This window comes from Oncorhynchus gorbuscha, linkage group LG22 (assembly GCF_021184085.1).
Source record: "Oncorhynchus gorbuscha isolate QuinsamMale2020 ecotype Even-year linkage group LG22, OgorEven_v1.0, whole genome shotgun sequence".
In the NCBI taxonomy this organism is placed as follows: Eukaryota; Metazoa; Chordata; class Actinopteri; order Salmoniformes; family Salmonidae; genus Oncorhynchus; species Oncorhynchus gorbuscha.
Window position 1 is genome coordinate 14,872,772 of NC_060194.1, and position 14,778 is coordinate 14,887,549.

At 49.2% G+C, this 14,778-nt stretch overlaps 1 protein-coding gene across 1 annotated transcript in view; it reads right to left on the bottom strand.

The window, feature by feature from the left end:
• The window catches only part of LOC124009511 (GRB10-interacting GYF protein 2-like), a 55,645-nt gene extending 42,732 nt beyond the window's left edge, over positions 1-12,913 (bottom strand). Inside the window, 1 exon segment of the mRNA XM_046321357.1 lies at positions 12,677-12,913. Coding sequence (XP_046177313.1) covers positions 12,677-12,806 — 130 coding nt within the window. The 5' untranslated portion in view covers positions 12,807-12,913.
• Positions 12,914-14,778: the final 1,865 nt, after the last annotated feature.

Genomic DNA, 14,778 nt, shown 5'->3' on the forward strand with positions numbered 1-14,778 from the left:
TTCTTGCTACGTAAGCTTAACTTTCTGAACATTCGAGACGTGTAGTCCACTTGTCATTCCAATCTCCTTTGCATTAGCGTAGCCTCTTCTGTAGCCTGTTAACTATGTGTCTGTTTATCCCTGTTCTCTCCTCTCTGCACAGACCATACAAACGCTCCACACCGCGTGGCCGCGGCCACCCTAATCTGGTGGTCCCAGTGCGCACGACCCACGTGGAGTTCCAGGTCTCCGGTAGCCTCTGGAATTGCCGATCTGCGGTCAACAAGGCAGAGTTCATCTCAGCCTATGCCTCCCTCCAGTCCCTCGACTTCTTGGCACTAACGGAAACATGGATCACCACAGACAACACTGCTACTCCTACTGCTCTCTCTTCGTCCGCCCACGTGTTCTCGCACACCCCGAGAGCTTCTGGTCAGCGGGGTGGTGGCACCGGGATCCTCATCTCTCCCAAGTGGTCATTCTCTCTTTCTCCCCTTACCCATCTGTCTATCGCCTCCTTTGAATTCCATGCTGTCACAGTTACCAGCCCTTTCAAGCTTAACATCCTTATCATTTATCGCCCTCCAGGTTCCCTCGGAGAGTTCATCAATGAGCTTGATGCCTTGATAAGCTCCTTTCCTGAGGACGGCTCACCTCTCACAGTTCTGGGCGACTTTAACCTCCCCACGTCTACCTTTGACTCATTCCTCTCTGCCTCCTTCTTTCCACTCCTCTCCTCTTTTGACCTCACCCTCTCACCTTCCCCCCCTACTCACAAGGCAGGCAATACGCTTGACCTCATCTTTACTAGATGCTGTTCTTCCACTAACCTCATTGCAACTCCCCTCCAAGTCTCCGACCACTACCTTGTATCCTTTTCCCTCTCGCTCTCATCCAACACCTCCCACACTGCACCTACTCGGATGGTATCGCGCCGTCCCAACCTTCGCTCTCTCTCCCCCGCTACTCTCTCCTCTTCCATCCTATCATCTCTTCCCTCCGCTCAAACCTTCTCCAACCTATCTCCTGATTCTGCCTCCTCAACCCTCCTCTCCTCCCTCTCTGCATCCTTTGACTCTCTATGTCCCCTATCCTCCAGGCCGGCTCGGTCCTCCCCTCCCGCTCCGTGGCTCGATGACTCATTGCGAGCTCACAGAACAGGGCTCCGGGCAGCCGAGCGGAAATGGAGGAAAACTCGCCTCCCTGCGGACCTGGCATCCTTTCACTCCCTCCCCTCTCTATATTTTCCTTCTCTGTCTCTGCTGCTAAAGCCACTTTCTACCACGCTAAATTCCTAGCATCTGCCTCTAACCCTGGGAAGCTCTTTGCCACCTTCTCCTCCCTCCTGAATCCTACTCCCCCTCCCCCCCCCCCCTCCTCCCTCTCTGCAGACGACTTCGTCAACCATTTTGAAAAGAAGGTCGACGACATCCGATCCTCGTTTGCTAAGTCAAACGACACCGCCGGTTCTGCTCACACTGCCCTACCCTGTGCTCTGACCTCTTTCTCCCCTCTCTCTCCAGATGAAATCTCGCGTCTTGTGACGGCCGGCCGCCCAACAACCTGCCCGCTTGACCCTATCCCCTCCCCTCTTCTCCAGACCATTTCCGGAGACCTTCTCCCTTACCTCACCTCGCTCATCAACTCATCACTGACCGCTGGCTACGTCCCTTCCGTCTTCAAGAGAGCGAGAGTTGCACCCCTTCTGAAAAAACATACACTCGATCCCTCCGATGTCAACAATTACAGACCAGTATCCCTTCTTTCTTTTCTCTCCAAAACTCTTGAACGTGCCGTCCTTGGCCAGCTCTCCCGCTATCTCTCTCTGAATGACCTTCTTGATCCAAATCAGTCAGGTTTCAAGACTAGTCATTCAACTGAGACTGCTCTCCTCTGTATCACGGAGGCGCTCCGCACTGCTAAAGCTAACTCTCTCTCCTCTGCTCTCATCCTTCTAGATCTATCGGCTGCCTTCGATACTGTGAACCATCAGATCCTCCTCTCCACCCTCTCCGAGTTGGGCATCTCCGGCGCGGCCCACGCTTGGATTGCGTCCTACCTGACAGGTCGCTCCTACCAGGTGGCGTGGCGAGAATCTGTCTCCTCACCACGCGCTCTCACCACTGGTGTCCCCCAGGGCTCTGTTCTAGGCCCTCTCCTATTCTCGCTATACACCAAGTCACTTGGCTCTGTCATAACCTCACATGGTCTCTCCTATCATTGCTATGCAGACGACACACAATTAATCTTCTCCTTTCCCCCTTCTGATGACCAGGTGGCGAATCGCATCTCTGCATGTCTGGCAGACATATCAGTGTGGATGACGGATCACCACCTCAAGCTGAACCTCGGCAAGACGGAGCTGCTCTTCCTCCCGGGGAAGGACTGCCCGTTCCATGATCTCGCCATCACGGTTGACAACTCCATTGTGTCCTCCTCCCAGAGCGCTAAGAACCTTGGTGTGATCCTGGACAACACCCTGTCGTTCTCAACCAACATCAAGGCGGTGGCCCGTTCCTGCAGGTTCATGCTCTACAACATCCGCAGAGTACGACCCTGCCTCACACAGGAAGCGGCGCAGGTCCTAATCCAGGCACTTGTCATCTCCCGTCTGGATTACTGCAACTCGCTGTTGGCTGGGCTCCCTGCCTGTGCCATTAAACCCCTTCAACTCATCCAGAACGCCGCAGCCCGTCTGGTGTTCAACCTTCCCAAGTTCTCTCACGTCACCCCGCTCCTCCGTTCTCTCCACTGGCTTCCAGTTGAAGCTCGCATCCGCTACAAGACCATGGTGCTTGCCTACGGAGCTGTGAGGGGAACGGCACCTCAGTACCTCCAGGCTCTGATCAGGCCCTACACCCAAACAAGGGCACTGCGTTCATCCACCTCTGGCCTGCTCGCCTCCCTACCACTGAGGAAGTACAGCTCCCGCTCAGCCCAGTCAAAACTGTTCGCTGCTCTGGCCCCCCAATGGTGGAACAAACTCCCTCACGACGCCAGGACAGCGGAGTCAATCACCACCTTCCGGAGACACCTGAAACCCCACCTCTTTAAGGAATACCTAGGATAGGATAAGTATTCCCCCCCCCTTTAAGATTTAGATGCACTATTGTAAAGTGACTGTTCCACTGGATGTCATAAGGTGAATGCACCAATTTGTAAGTCGCTCTGGATAAGAGCGTCCGCTAAATGACTTAAATGTAAATGTAAATGTAAGTCTCCGACCACTACCTTGTATCCTTTTCCCTCTTGCTCTCATCCAACACTTCCCACACTGCCCCTACTCGGATGGTATCGCGCCGTTGTTATGCAGGTGAATGAGGACCCAAAAGCGACTTGGCGAAAACAGAGTCTTTAATCCAGTTTAAGGAAATAGCAATACTCCTAGACAAATCGGAGCGGTAAATAAAGCATAAAAAACAATTCCACTCGTAATCACGAGAACTGACTGGAGACTCGATAATAAACTGCAGGTTGCCTCGGGAAGGCACTTGACCGTAGCAGACTCAGACACCTGCTCACCACGCAGCATCTGAGGGAAACACGACACGACAGGGCGATACAAAGACACAGCACGGTGAACAATATACAAGGATCCGACAGGACAGAAACGGAAAACAAGGGGAGAAATAGGGACTCTAATCAGGGGAAAAGATAGGGAACAGGTGTGGGAAGACTAAATGATTGATTAGGGGAATAGGAACAGCTGGGAGCAGGAACGGAACGATAGAGAGAAGAGAGAGAGGAAGGGAGAGAGAAAAAGGGGAACGAACCTAAAAAGACCAGCAGGGGGAAAACGAACAGAAGGAAAAGCAAAATGACAAGACAATATAAGACAAAACATGACAGTACCCCCCCACTCACCGAGCGCCTCCTGGAGCACTCGAGGAGGAATCCTGGCGGCAACGGAGGAAATCATCAATCAGTGAACGGTCCAGCACGTCCCGAGACGGAACCCAACTCCTCTCCTCAGGACCGTAACCCTCCCAATCCACTAAGTATTGGTGACCCCGTCCCCGAGAACGCATGTCCATGATCCTACGTACCTTGTAAATAGGTGCGCTCTCGACAAGGACGGGAGGGGGGGAGGGAAGACGAACGGGGGGTGCGAAGAATGGGCTTGACACAGGAGACATGGAAGACAGGATGGACACGACGAAGATGTCGCGGAAGAAGCAGTCGCACAGCGACAGGATTGACGACCTGGGAGACACGGAACGGACCAATGAACCGCGGAGTCAACTTACGAGAAGCTGTCGTAAGAGGAAGGTTGCGAGTGGAAAGCCACACTCTCTGGCCGCAACAATACCTTGGACTCTTAATCCTACGTTTATTGGCGGCTCTCACAGTCTGTGCCCTGTAACGGCAAAGTGCAGACCTCACCCTCCTCCAGGTGCGCTCACAACGTTGGACAAACGCTTGAGCGGAGGGAACGCTGGACTCGGCAAGCTGGGATGAGAACAGAGGAGGCTGGTAACCCAGACTACTCTGAAACGGAGATAACCCGGTAGCAGACGAAGGAAGCGAGTTGTGAGCGTATTCTGCCCAGGGGAGCTGTTCTGCCCAAGACGCAGGGTTTCTGAAAGAAAGGCTGCGTAGTATGCGACCAATCGTCTGATTGGCCCTCTCTGCTTGACCGTTAGACTGGGGATGAAACCCGGAAGAGAGACTGACGGACGCACCAATCAAACGACAGAACTCCCTCCAAAACTGTGACGTGAATTGCGGACCTCTGTCTGAAACGGCGTCTAACGGGAGGCCATGAATTCTGAACACATTCTCGATGATGATTTGTGCCGTCTCCTTAGCGGAAGGAAGTTTAGCGAGAGGAATGAAATGTGCCGCCTTAGAGAACCTATCGACAACCGTAAGAATCACAGTCTTCCCCGCAGACAAAGGCAGACCGGTAATGAAGTCTAGGGCGATGTGAGACCATGGTCGAGAAGGAATGGGGAGCGGTCTGAGACGACCGGCAGGAGGAGAGTTACCTGACTTAGTCTGCGCGCAGTCCGAACAAGCAGCCACGAAACGGCGCGTGTCACGCTCCTGAGTCGGCCACCAAAAGCGCTGGCGAATAGAAGCAAGAGTGCCTCGAACACCGGGATGACCAGCTAACTTGGCAGAGTGAGCCCACTGAAGAACAGCCAGACGAGTGGAAACAGGAACGAAAAGAAGGTTACTAGGACAAGCGCGCGGCGACGCAGAGTGCGTGAGTGCTTGCTTAACCTGTCTTTCAATTCCCCAGACTGTCAACCCGACAACACGCCCATAAGGAAGAATCCCCTCGGGATCAGTAGAAGCCACAGAAGAACTAAAAAGACGGGATAAGGCATCAGGCTTGGTGTTCTTGCTACCCGGACGGTAAGAAATCACGAACTCGAAACGAGCGAAAAATAACGCCCAACGAGCTTGACGTTTGGCAGAACGGATGTACTCAAGGTTCTTATGGTCTGTCCAAACGACAAAAGGAACGGTCGCCCCCTCCAACCACTGTCGCCATTCGCCTAGGGCTAAGCGGATGGCGAGCAGTTCGCGGTTACCCACATCATAGTTGCGTTCAGATGGCGACAGGCAATGAGAAAAATAAGCGCAAGGATGAACCTTATCGTCAGACTGGAAGCGCTGGGATAGAATGGCTCCCACGCCTACCTCTGAAGCGTCAACCTTGACAATGAATTGTCTAGTGACGTCAGGAGTAACGAGGATAGGAGCGGATGTAAAACGTTCTTTTAGAAGATCAAAAGCTCCCTGGGCAGAACCGGACCACTTAAAACACGTCTTGACAGAAGTAAGAGCTGTGAGAGGGGCAGCAACTTGACCGAAATTACGAATGAAACGCCGATAGAAATTAGCGAAACCTAGAAAGCGCTGCAACTCGACACGTGACCTTGGAACGGGCCACTCACTGACAGCTTGGACCTTAGCGGAATCCATCTGAATGCCTTCAGCGGAAATAACGGAACCGAGAAAAGTAACGGAGGAGACATGAAAAGAGCACTTCTCAGCCTTCACGTAGAGACAATTCTCTAAAAGGCGCTGGAGAACACGTCGAACGTGCTGAACATGAATCTCGAGTGACGGTGAAAAAATCAGGATATCGTCAAGGTAGACAAAAACAAAGATGTTCAGCATGTCTCTCAGAACATCATTAACTAATGCCTGAAAAACAGCTGGCGCATTGGCGAGACCAAACGGCAGAACCCGGTACTCAAAATGCCCTAACGGAGTGTTAAACGCCGTTTTCCACTCGTCCCCCTCTCTGATGCGCACGAGATGGTAAGCGTTACGAAGGTCCAACTTAGTAAAGCACCTGGCTCCCTGCAGAATCTCGAAGGCTGATGACATAAGGGGAAGCGGATAACGATTCTTAACCGTTATGTCATTCAGCCCTCGATAATCCACGCAGGGGCGCAGAGTACCGTCCTTTTTCTTAACAAAAAAAAACCCCGCCCCGGCCGGAGAGGAAGAAGGCACTATGGTACCGGCGTCAAGAGACACAGACAAATAATCCTCGAGAGCCTTACGTTCGGGAGCCGACAGAGAGTATAGTCTACCCAGAGGAGGAGTGGTCCCCGGAAGGAGATCAATACTACAATCATACGACCGGTGAGGAGGAAGGGAGTTGGCTCGGGACCGACTGAAGACCGTGCGCAGATCGTGATATTCCTCCGGCACTCCTGTCAAATCGCCAGGTTCCTCCTGAGAAGTGGGGACAGAAGAAATGGGAGGGATGGCAGACATTAAACACTTCACATGACAAGAAACGTTCCAGGATAGGATAGAATTACTAGACCAATTAATAGAAGGATTATGACATACTAGCCAGGGATGACCCAAAACAACAGGTGTAAAAGGTGAACGAAAAATCAAAAAAGAAATAGTCTCACTGTGGTTACCAGATACTGTGAGGGTTAAAGGTAGTGTCTCAAATCTGATACTGGGAAGATGACTACCATCTAAGGCGAACATGGGCGTAGGCTTGTCTAACTGTCTGAAAGGAATGTCATGTTTCCGAGCCCATGCTTCGTCCATGAAACAACCCTCAGCCCCAGAGTCTATCAAGGCACTGCATGTAGCACCCGAACCGGTCCAGCGTAGATGGACCGACATAGTAGTACAGGATCTAGATGGAGAGACCTGAGTAGTAGCGCTCACCAGTAGCCCTCCGCTTACTGATGAGCTCTGGCTTTTACTGGACATGAATTGACAAAATGTCCATCAAATCCGCAATAGAGGCACAGGCGGTTGGTGATCCTCCGTTCCCTCTCCTTAGTCGAGATGCGAATACCTCCCAGCTGCATGGGCTCAGTCTCTGAGCCAGAGGAGGGAGATGGTTGCGATGCGGAGCAGGGAAACACCGTTGACGCGAGCTCTCTTCCACGAGCTTGGTGACGAAGATCTACCCGTCGTTCTATGCGGATGGCGAGAGCAATCAAAGAGTCCACACTGGAAGGAACCTCCCGGGAGAGAATCTCATCTTTGACCACTGCGTGGAGTCCCTCCAGAAAACGAGCGAGCAGCGTCGGCTCGTTCCAGTCACTAGAGGCAGCAAGAGTGCGAAACTCTATAGAGTAATCCGTTATGGATCGATCACCTTGGCATAGGGAAGCCAGGGCCCTAGAAGCCTCCCTACCAAAAACTGAACGGTCAAAAACCCGAATCATCTCCTCTTTAAAGTTCTGGTAATTGTTTGAACAATCAGCCCTTGCCTCCCAGATAGCTGTGCCCCACTCTCGAGCCCGGCCAGTAAGGAGTGAAATGACGTAAGCAACCCGAGCTCTCTCTCTAGAGTATGTGTTGGGTTGGAGAGAGAACACAATATCACACTGGGTGAGAAAGGAGCGGCACTCCTTGGGCTGCCCGGAGTAGCAAGGTGGGTTATTAACCCTAGGTTCCGGAGGCTCGGCAGACCAGGAAGTAACAGGTGGCACGAGACGAAGACTCTGGAACTGTCCAGAGAGGTCGGAAACCTGAGCGGCCAGGTTCTCCATGGCATGACGAGCAGCAGACAATTCCTGCTCGTGTCTGCCGAGCATGGCTCCTTGGATCTCGACGGCAGTGTTACGAGCGTCTGTAGTCGCTGGGTCCATTCTTTGGTCGGATCCTTCTGTTATGCAGGTGAATGAGGACCCAAAAGCGACTTGGCGAAAACAGAGTCTTTAATCCAGTTTAAGGAAATAGCAATACTCCTAGACAAATCGGAGCGGTAAATAAAGCATAAAAAACAATTCCACTCGTAATCACGAGAACTGACTGGAGACTCGATAATAAACTGCAGGTTGCCTCGGGAAGGCACTTGACCGTAGCAGACTCAGACACCTGCTCACCACGCAGCATCTGAGGGAAACACGACACGACAGGGCGATACAAAGACACAGCACGGTGAACAATATACAAGGATCCGACAGGACAGAAACGGAAAACAAGGGGAGAAATAGGGACTCTAATCAGGGGAAAAGATAGGGAACAGGTGTGGGAAGACTAAATGATTGATTAGAGGAATAGGAACAGCTGGGAGCAGGAACGGAACGATAGAGAGAAGAGAGAGAGGAAGGGAGAGAGAAAAAGGGGAACGAACCTAAAAAGACCAGCAGGGGGAAAACGAACAGAAGGAAAAGCAAAATGACAAGACAATATAAGACAAAACATGACAGCCGTCCCAACCTTCGCTCTCTCTCCCCCGCTACTCTCTCCTCTTCCATCCTATCATCTCTTCCCTATGCTCAAACCTTCTCCAACCTATCTCCTGATTCTGCCTCCTCAACCCTCCTCTCCTCCCTTTCTGCATCCTTTGACTCTCTATGTCCCCTATCCTCCAGGCCGGCTCGGTCCTCCCCTCCCGCTCCGTGGCTCGACGACTCATTGCGAGCTCACAGAACAGGGCTCCGGGCAGCCGAGCGGAAATGGAGGAAAACTCGCCTCCCTGCGGACCTGGCATCCTTTCACTCCCTCCTCTCTACATTTTCCTCCTCTGTCTCTGCTGCTAAAGCCACTTTCTACCACTCTAAATTCCAAGAATCTGCCTCTAACCCTAGGAAGCTCTTTGCCACCTTCTCCTCCCTCCTGAATCCTCCTCCCCCCCCTCCTCCCTCTCTGCAGATGACTTCGTCAACCATTTTGAAAAGAAGGTCGACGACATCCGATCCTCGTTTGCTAAGTCAAACGACACCACTGGTTCTGCTCACACTGCCCTACCCTGTGCTCTGACCTCTTTCTCCCCTCTCTCTCCAGATGAAATCTTGCGTCTTGTGACGGCCGGCCGCCCAACAACCTGCCCGCTTGACCCTATCCCCTCCTCTCTTCTCCAGACCATTTCCAGAGACCTTCTCCCTTACCTCACCTCGCTCATCAACTCATCCCTGACCGCTGGCTACGTCCCTTCCGTCTTCAAGAGAGCGAGAGTTGCACCCCTTCTGAAAAAACCTACACTCGATCCCTCCGATGTCAACAACTACAGACCAGTATCCCTTCTTTCTTTTCTCTCCAAAACTCTTGAACGTGCCGTCCTTGGCCAGCTCTCCCGCTATCTCTCTCAGAATGACCTTCTTGATCCAAATCAGTCAGGTTTCAAGACTAGTCATTCAACTGAGACTGCTCTTCTCTGTATCACGGAGGCGCTCCGCACTGCTAAAGCTAACTCTCTCTCCTCTGCTCTCATCCTTCTAGACCTATCGGCTGCCTTCGATACTGTGAACCATCAGATCCTCCTCTCCACCCTCTCCGAGTTGGGCATCTCCGGCGCGGCCCACGCTTGATTGCGTCCTACCTGACAGGTCGCTCCTACCAGGTGGCGTGGCGAGAATCTGTCTCCTCACCACGCGCTCTCACCACTGGTGTCCCCCAGGGCTCTGTTCTAGGCCCTCTCCTATTCTCGCTATACACCAAGTCACTTGGCTCTGTCATAACCTCACATGGTCTCTCCTATCATTGCTATGCAGACGACACACAATTCATCTTCTCCTTTCCCCCTTCTGATGACCAGGTGGCGAATCGCATCTCTGCATGTCTGGCAGACATATCAGTGTGGATGACGGATCACCACCTCAAGCTGAACCTCGGCAAGACGGAGCTGCTCTTCCTCCCGGGGAAGGACTGCCCGTTCCATGATCTCGCCATCACGGTTGACAACTCCATTGTGTCCTCCTCCCAGAGCGCTAAGAACCTTGGCGTGATCCTGGACAACACCCTGTCGTTCTCAACTAACATCAAGGCGGTGGCCCGTTCCTGTAGGTTCATGCTCTACAACATCCGCAGAGTACGACCCTGCCTCACACAGGAAGCGGCGCAGGTCCTAATCCAGGCACTTGTCATCTCCCGTCTGGATTACTGCAACTCGCTGTTGGCTGGGCTCCCTGCCTGTGCCATTAAACCCCTACAACTCATCCAGAACGCCGCAGCCCGTCTGGTGTTCAACCTTCCAAGTTCTCTCACGTCACCCCGCTCCTCCGTTCTCTCCACTGGCTTCCAGTTGAAGCTCGCATCCGCTACAAGACCATGGAGCTTGCCTACGGAGCTGTGAGGGGAACGGCACCTCAGTACCTCCAGGCTCTGATCAGGCCCTACACCCAAACAAGGGCACTGCGTTCATCCACCTCTGGCCTGCTCGCCTCCCTACTACTGAGGAAATACAGTTCCCGCTCAGCCCAGTCAAAACTGTTCGCTGCTCTGGCCCCCCAATGGTGGAACAAACTCCCTCACGACGCCAGGACAGCGGAGTCAATCACCACCATCCGGAGACACCTGAAACCCCACCTCTTTAAGGAATACCTAGGATAGGATAAAGTAATCCTTCTCACCCCCCCCCTTAAAAGATTTAGATGCACTATTGTAAAGTGGCTGTTCCACTGGATGTCATAAGGTGAATGCACCAATTTGTAAGTCGCTCTGGATAAGAGCGTCTTCTAAATGACTTAAATGTAAATGTAAATGAAACAATATTTTTATTATAGTAAATTAGGAATTGTTAGACATTTTTAAATCCACTATACTATCACAATGACTTTGATACACATTTCAATTGTTCTTTTGTTAGTATATTATAGAGCAGATCTATGGTGTTACGCTCGTCGGTGGAAGGAAGAGTGGACCAAAGCGCAGCGTGGAAAGTGTTCATGATATTTATTTACAAGAAACACTCAAACAAAGATAACAAATCCAAAAACGAAAGCGAACAGTTCCGTCAGGCAGACACTAAACAGAAAATAACACCCCACCAATACCCAAATGGAAAATCACAACTTATATATGATCCCCAATCAGAGACAACGATAGACAGCTGCCTCTGATTGGGAACCACACTGGCAAAACAACAAAGAAATAGAAAACATAGATTTTCCCACCTGAGTCACACCCTGACCTAACCAAACATAGAGAATAAATAAGGATCTCGAAGGTCAGGGCGTGACATATGGAGAATTGCTGTGGGAGTGCTATTTATATCCCGTTGACTACTCATCATTTATTCATACTGTGTGTTTCCCATGATTGCAGCTTTGGAAATAAATTAACTATCCATCCATTACTACTTCCTGTGTTGACTCACTGACTTGAGGGACGGGACCAGGAAGGTCACAGTAGCATTGTTTCGCATAGGCGTCCAGTAATTTGGATTTTTTTTTCTCCCCGAAATTGACACTGATAGTACAGTGAGTTTTATATGTAATGTGTAGATGTATGGTGACTTGATGTTTGGATGAACGGACCAACAGGACTGCCATGGGCAAGTCCCTTGACGGGTACCAGGAATGGTGGAAGGACAATCTGAAGGTAATTATCTTTACACACAACACAGCAGTGTACAGGCCTCCAGAGTATTCACTCTATCGCCTGCTTTTTGGAGGGGATCCGCAGCAGTTAACTGACATAAACAATGCAATTGTATATAACATTGCATATACTGTAGTGTATTTTTTTTCAATTGACTTAGTGTTTTTCTTTTGCTGTTTTTGTATGACGTACTTTGAAGTCACTGATACTCCACCTGATGTGGTGGAAGTTGTCGAACCAGATCAGAACGCCTTTGAAGACCACCTTCAGGCACCGACTGAGGAGGATGTGGAGGATTTTGACCAAAATTATAGTCAGCTGTTAATTTATTTTCTGCCTTTCCAAGAGATATATAAGAGATGTATTTGTAATAATATGAAATAAAATTGCATTTATTTCTACTATCAATCAAGGTGAGACTGAAAATGGACAGGGCGCATGAGAAGGGAGAGCCACCTGAGAAGAATCAAGGGGACAAAGAGCTTCGACATCTGGGTGAATGACTTGGCTTGGAAGAAGGATGAAAGGAAGGCGAGACCTGGGAAAGCTTGGTGCTCTTTCGCTCCTAGCTGGGGTCAACATCCATTAAGGTGAATATAAAATCTCAGATGATAACCATTTGCATTTGCTGCCTTGTTGGCGGCATTGCCATGCTGTCAGCAGTACCAACGTTGGCCCAGGGGTTTCTCCAAATAGTCAATCTCAAGGCTAACCACTGGGTCTCGTTAAGTAACCGCCACTTCCTGGTAGGTACTGTTAAGGTGTATGACTCCATGGGCATGACACCACCCTGGAGTGGTGGTGTCATGCCCATCTCTATATTTTCCAGGGACCATCCCTTACCAACCTCACTGACATCAAAAATTAAATTGCATGTCTAATCAAACATTTAAATTACTATTACTATTTACTAATAACTATTTTTACATACCTGATAATAATTTAACCTGTGTGTTTGCTTGTTTACGTCTGTCTCCTTCCCGGTTCCCTTTACTCTGCTCCTGTTCTCCAGGACCTAGGGATTCTGGCACCCAGACATGAATCCACCTGATGTCCTCCATTACCAACCACCCTCCAACTTTTCATTACATCAGCTACTGTTATTGTCAAGTTTCATCATCTGCTAAGAAAGAGCAAGACAACTATCATACTGGGCACATAATGTGAGCTGCACAGATTAGCTAAAAACACTAGCACTGCAAACACTCAGAACAAAGAGGGCAGCAGCGCCTGGACTTTGAACTTTCCCTCTTAGAGTCCACTACCTGTTGAAAAACAAGTGACAGGCAGAACCTCCCATCCACACAAGACCCCCTCTAATCCTCTCTAATCCACACACTAGAATTCTGTACTTCAGTCTAATTGCCAATTGTAACGTATCCCTTGAAGGTATTTGTTAGTTCAACATTATTAATTGTATCATAAGACATACAATAGATATATATTCAACCACAATGGTGTACTAATGATCTATGATTTTTTTAAATGCCTGCTTAAAATGAAAACATGCCAGTGTATGAATCAAATTAATTTGCATATGAATGGAGTCGAAATTAGTTTACTTTGTGATCTGTAAGGTAAGTAACATTAATGTGTGTGTGTGGGGGCATTGAAATTATATAATATTAACCCTGATGCCTGTTTATTCATAAACAGCAGAAGATGGTAAATACCATTAATCACAATGGTTAGCCTATGCAAATGAATAGGAATACATTTAGCCTAATTGGTAATATGACGTGGGGGAAAGTCGGGATCCTAGTCAAGCTTTTGTTTGTAAATTCCAGATTAAATATAGGTCTTCATGTGTATCAAATCTTTAGGCAATTATGGGCTAAATCAATGACAAACAGCTTAAATGTTCATCATGACCTGTGATCGAAACAGGCTGGGGTGTTTTTGGTTCCATTTAGTCTGAGAATATGCATAAGAATGCAACTGCACTGAAATGAATAGCCTGATTCAATTGGGATTCTCCTGAATAATAAATGTTTTTACATGTTAAGCTGTTTTGGTCTATGCATAGACCCCATACCGATTCTAACTTTTTGGTATTTTGCATTAGGCATAGCTTTACATTGCAGAGCATTTAATTAACCAACCACATTTTCCTGGGGTGTTTAGGCTGCTCAAAACCTTCGATAGACTAGTAGACTGCGGAAATAGTCGTGGATTTTATCATTGTTATAGCCTAGATCGCTTTATAAAATCTGTACCGTTGCTTTTCCTATGGTTAAGCAAACAAGTGGTAGCCTATGCTTTTTGTCCATCTCTATAACAAGGCCTACATCCTCACATACGCCCTCAATTCAAACCCTGCTTTTAACCATCTCCACAGAAATGTATTGAAGAAAGATTGCATGGTGACAGTGATTGTCTGTTAATCCAGTAAATTGGGAAGTGTGGGGGGGGGGGGGACGAGGTCAAATCATGACATCAGTGATTTTCATGTCAGAGAAAGATGACAGAAATTCAGAGTTGGATGACTGTTCAAAACAAAAATCCTTGTCCGAGCTCGTTTTTTTTTTGAGTTCCCAGTTGTCTTGAACGCACTGAAGTCGGAAGATCAGAATTTGCAGACTTCCGAGTTGTTTTGAATGCGCCACTAGAGACCTAGACTACCCCCAACAAAGAAAAGGAAAGGGGGATATCTAGTCAGTTGTGCAACTGAATATATTCAACTGAAATGTATTTTCCGCATTTAACGCAACCCCTCTGAATCAGAGAGGTGCGGGGGCTGCCTAAACCGAAATCCACGTATTCATGGGTTAACTGCCTTGCCCGGGAAAAATGACAAAAAAAAGTTTGTCAGCTTTGGTATTCAATCTAGCAACCTTACAATTACTGGCCCACCACCCTAACTACTAGGCTGCCAAGAAGCCCTTATGTTTGTATTGATGCAAGAAATAGGCATATCTACACAGTAATGGTGACTGTGATACCAACTAGCCTAATCATTTTTGCATTGAGATGATCATCCTATTTTAGCTAAGTCGACAAATAAAACTGATGAACTTAACAGACACTTAAACT